Raw genomic sequence first — 5,000 nt, 5'->3', positions numbered from 1 at the left:
CACACACACACACTCCTAGACATCTGGAAAGGTGAAAGTATAGATGCCTTAATTAAGATCTGTACAGTCTTGTGATTGTTTCTCCAAAAATACTGTCAAAGCATATGAGCCTGTATGCTGCTGATTAACACAAAGCTGAACAAGGACTATCAGATAAGGCTGTTTTTAAAGCTTATTTTCTTGGTACATGGCTGCTCTAGAGAGGCTCAGACTCTGCGTCATGGCCAAGGCTGTGTAAATGTTGTTCTCTGTGTGGTATTTGTCTTTTGTGTTTTGTGTTTATCCGGAGCGTTCACGGTCTAACTCTCGAGTCCTCCTTCTGCAGGCATGATTCCTATGGTAATCAGTACCCTGGCCAAGGGCCGCCCCCTGGTGGCCCCTACCCCAATCAGCAGCCGGGAATGTATCCACAGCAACAGCCGGTGAGTGACACTTCAAGTAACTCATGTCCCTGTAATGCTCAGTGCAAATTGTGTAATTCACTTAGGGTGCTTTTAAAAGTTTTATGAAGGCATTCAGAAAAGCTAGCAGGCACTTGTGTTGATTACAGCCTAGTCATTTAAGATGGTGGGTTACACCTGAATACACCAGCATACCTTATATCACCCTGTTAAATGGCTGGTGGTGTTTGGGTTCTCGTTGCAGTTATATCAGTATGAAGTGTTATAATTTTGTTATACTATTGTTAAGCTACTATTGTTACATTGTGCTGTAATACAATACATATCAGTTTCAAGGCCTTTTGCCTAGATCTTTTGCGTCTGCTTTGTTGTTGCTTGATTGTTTGCATTGTTCCTCGCTTGTAAGTGGCCTTGGATAAATCCTCCGCCTGAATGACTTTTGCAGTGCACTCTTTTCATGCGTTATTCCTGACTAGTTATTATTTTTTGTGTGTGTGTTCTGGACAGAACTACAAGCGGCCAGTGGACGGAGGCTACGGTCCCCCGGCTAAGCGGCATGAAGGCGAGATGTACAACGTGGCGTTCAGCGGTGGGCAGCAGCAGCAGCCTCCCCAGGGACCTCCCCAGGGCCCCCCCAACGCCCCCCAGTCCCAGCAGGAGATGTTTAACCAGTACAACCAGTTCCCCGGCTCCGAGCGCCGGCCCGGGGGCCCACAGAACCAGTTCCCCTTCCCCTTCGGACGGGAACGGGGTCCACCGACCGGCAGTGGCAACGGCGGCGGAGGAGGGGGTGGCCCGAACGCCCAGCCTTCCATGCCCCCTCAGATGATGTCGTCTGTGCCCGACGGGCCGCAGGGCCCCATGTGGCAGGGCCGTAACGACATGAGTTACCCCAACTACCCCAACCGGCAAGGCCCGCCAGGCATGCCAGGGCAAGGCCCGGGGTACCACGGGATGAACCGCTCGGAGGACATGATGTCGTCGGAGCAGCGCATGAACCACGAGGGTCAGTGGCCTCCCCACATGAGCCAGCGCCAGCCCCCGTACGGGCCCGGGGCCGGACCGCCTGTCTCGCGCTCCCTGCAGCTCAGCTTCCAGAACCAGAACCACATTCCGCAGGTGTCCAGCCCGTCGCCCATGCCTCGGCCCATGGAGAGCCGGACGTCGCCCAGCAAGTCGCCCTACATGCACTCCGGGCCGCCCAGCATGAAGATCCAGAAGGCCGGGCCCCCGGTGCCCGCCTCGCACATCGCACAGCCTCCCGTGCAGCCGCCACTCATCAGGAGAGACGTGGCGTTCCCGCCCGGATCGATAGAGGCCACCCAACCTGTCCTCAAGCCACGCCGGAGGCTCACCACCAAAGACATCGGTACAGGAGCTCGGTTGACCTATTTATGACCTCTTATTGGGTGTTGGATTTAAGTGTAGTGCGTAACGGTGCATTATTGTAAGATCAAGAGGGATCAAAACCTTGGACCTTCTCATTAAGCATCATCTTTGACTTGATATTTTTAGATTGAAAGACCTGAGGTAGTTGCTCAGTTGTTATGCCATGTGTTATATTAATACATTACTATAATATTGGCTGGTAACATTCACCATTGTTGACACTTATAGTGGTACCTATGCAGAGCTAAAACACCTGAGAGGTTTGGTCATTTCCTTGTTTTTATGTTGTTATCGCATGTTTGTTTTGTTGTTTCACAACAGGAACACCAGAGGCATGGAGAGTGATGATGTCACTGAAGTCCGGTTTGTTAGCCGAGAGCACGTGGGCCCTGGACACAATCAACATTCTACTGTATGACGACAACAGCATCACTACCTTCAACCTCTGCCAGGTATGCACCTCTCACCACCCACATCAATACAGTCAACATGTAAACAAAAACACAACAAGCACTTAAGACCACACTTATTACAGGAGTGTGTATATTGTGGGGGCATTAAATACATTGTTAAATAAATATACCATACAGTATTATAATATAGTTTTACATAATATGATGTTTGATTTGATATTTAAAGGATATAGTGTTACAAGGGCTCTGGAATGTAATGCAACACTTGGAATGAGGTTTTAAGAATGCTTTTTGAGAATACCCCATAATTCTGCCGATATCACATGTGTCAGCCATGTTTGTGTGACACTGGTCCCTTCTCTCTTGCTGCAGCTTCCTGGTTTCCTGGAGCTGGTGGTGGAGTATTTCCGGCACTGTCTCATCGAGATCTTCGGCATCCTGAAGGAGTACGAGGTGGGAGACCCAGGCCAGCGCACCCTCATTGACCCCAACGCCGTGGACCACGACCTCTCGGACAACGAGCTCCCACTGGACATGGAGGACATGGACGAGGATGAGGAGGACGAAGAGGACGATGCGCGAGAGGAGAAGAGCAGCACTGCGGACGGCACTTCGACAGAAGTCGAGGTCAAACAGGAGAAGGACGAGTCGGAAAATGACGACGTAAACGAAAAGAAAGAGGAAGTCGAGTCGCCTTCATTGTCATCGTCGTCGGCCAAAGAGCCCCGCGCGTCCAGCCCCTCAGCCCAGGACGGCAACACTACTCAGGAGAGGCCCAAGCAGGCCAGCAAGTTTGACAAGCGCCCCATCAAAGTGGTGCGAAAGAGAAACCCGTTCGCCGGGAGCCGGGCCTCCAAGCTCGGCCATCGGCAGTCGTTCGACAGCGGTCTCCTCCACTGGAGCGCCGGGGGCGGGGACACCACTGACCACATCCAGACGCACTTTGAGATCAGGTCCGACCCGCTGGCGTCACGGAAACAGGCGAACGCCTGTGCCAGTCAGAAGCGGAAGAGAGTGACTGAGAACGATGTTGTTGCCGCCACGACAACGACGGCGCCGACAACGCCAGGAGCAGCGCCAATAACGTCAACGACAGACCAGTCAAGCGAGGAGTCCTCTGGGAAGAAGCAGCCAGCGGAGGAAGAACCAGAGCAGCAGGAACGGGCGAAAAGTTCATCCGCGGAGACTGCTTCGGCCGACGCGGACAGGAGTCCAGCTGCCTCCACGACTGCACCCAGCACCCCAAGCACTGCCGACGAGGTCCTCTCCTCGCGGCAGAGGTCTGGAGACGACAGCACCCCGGCGGGAGGGCTAACCGGAAGCCGCAACGTCTCTGACGACAAGAAAGACGCTTCCGGAATGCTCACGCTTCACTCCAGCCGGTCGACGCAGCAGGCCGGTAGCCGCGTGCCCATTCTGGAGGACGAGCCGCACAGCAAAGACGAGACGCCACTGGGCACGCTGTCCGACTGGCAGGACTCGTTGGCGCGTCGCTGCATCTGCGTGTCCAACATCGTGCGCAGCCTGTCGTTCGTGCCGGGCAACGACCACGAGATGTCCAGGCACCCGGGCCTGCTGCTGGTGCTGGGCCGCCTCGTCCTGCTCCAGCACTGGCACCCCGAGCGCAAGCAGGCGCCCGTCACCTACGAGAAGGAGGAAGAGGAGGACGAAGGGGTGAGCTGCGAGCGCGACGAGTGGTGGTGGGACTGCCTGGAGGTGCTCCGCGAGAACTGCCTGGTGACGCTGGCCAACATCTCGGGCCAGCTGGACCTCTCCATCTACCCTGAGAGCATCTGCCTGCCCCTGCTCGACGGGCTGCTGCACTGGGCTGTCTGCCCGTCGGCCGAGGCCATGGACCCGTTCCCGTCGCTGGGCCTGGGCGGCGAGCTGTCGCCGCAGCGACTGGTCCTGGAGACCCTCAGCAAGCTGAGCATCCAGGACAACAACGTGGACCTGATCCTGGCCACCCCGCCGTTCAGCCGCCTGGAGAAGCTCTTCGGGACGTTGGTGCGCCTGGTGGGCGAGCGCAAGGTGCCCGTGTGCCGCGAGATGGCGGTGGTGCTGCTGGCCAACCTGGCACAGGGCGACAGCATGGCGGCGCGTGCCATCGCCGTGCAGAAGAGCAGCGTGGGCAACCTGCTGGGCTTCCTGGAGGACAGCCTGGCCGCAACGCAGTTCCAGCAGAGCCAGGGGGCGCTGGTGCAGCACATGCAGGCCCACTTCGAGCCCACCAGCGTGGACATGATGCGGCGGGCGGCCCGGGCTCTGCACGCGCTCGCCCGCGTGGATGAGAACCACTCGGAGTTCACACTGTACGAGTCGCGGCTGCTGGACATCTCCGTGTCACCACTCATGAACTCGCTGGTGTCGCACGTCATCTGCGACGTCCTGTTCCTTGTCGGCCAGTCGTGACGGCTGGGGGTTTAACGCCTTTTCTGCCTCAGACGCCTCCTGCTCCCCCCCCCCCCCCCCCCCTCCTCCCCAAAGCTCCACCATCTCCATAGGATTACTTTTGTTTTTGTTTTACCTTCCTTCACCTGTGTGTCTGCACGAGTGAGTGTATGAATGAAGAAAACAGCAGAAAATGACTGTCGTATTTTTTTGTTCCCGTTTTTTATTTATGCAAAGTCACCTCGGATTCCACTAACCTATCCCCGACCCCTCATCCCACCTGTCTCTCGCCCATCCTTGGCCTCTCTTAAGGAGCGATTTCATGAAGTAGTTGTGGATTTCAAAATTGCTTCCCAACACACCCCCCTCCCCTCCGTTCTTAAAAGGAGAAGACTGTAAAGTCGAA

The 5,000-nt window shown here is 55.8% G+C and overlaps 1 protein-coding gene across 4 annotated transcripts in view; it reads left to right on the top strand.

Moving 5' to 3' along the window:
- The window catches only part of arid1ab (AT rich interactive domain 1Ab (SWI-like)), a 54,035-nt gene that overhangs the window by 47,523 nt on the left and 1,512 nt on the right, over nucleotides 1-5,000 (top strand). For all 4 annotated transcript variants that reach the window (XM_042076117.1, XM_042076114.1, XM_042076115.1 and 1 more), the window contains 4 exons: nucleotides 326-422; nucleotides 909-1,770; nucleotides 2,112-2,242; nucleotides 2,576-5,000. The exon at nucleotides 2,576-5,000 is cut by the window's right edge and continues 1,512 nt beyond it. In XM_042076117.1, coding sequence (XP_041932051.1) covers nucleotides 326-422; nucleotides 909-1,770; nucleotides 2,112-2,242; nucleotides 2,576-4,615 — 3,130 coding nt within the window. In that variant the 3' untranslated portion in view covers nucleotides 4,616-5,000. The remainder of the gene's footprint in view (nucleotides 1-325; nucleotides 423-908; nucleotides 1,771-2,111; nucleotides 2,243-2,575) is intronic.

The sequence above is a fragment of the Alosa sapidissima genome, chromosome 21, assembly GCF_018492685.1.
Source record: "Alosa sapidissima isolate fAloSap1 chromosome 21, fAloSap1.pri, whole genome shotgun sequence".
Classification (NCBI taxonomy): domain Eukaryota; kingdom Metazoa; phylum Chordata; class Actinopteri; order Clupeiformes; family Clupeidae; genus Alosa; species Alosa sapidissima.
Note: the sequence above shows the minus strand (reverse complement) of the source record. Positions and strands in the feature narration are given on the sequence as shown.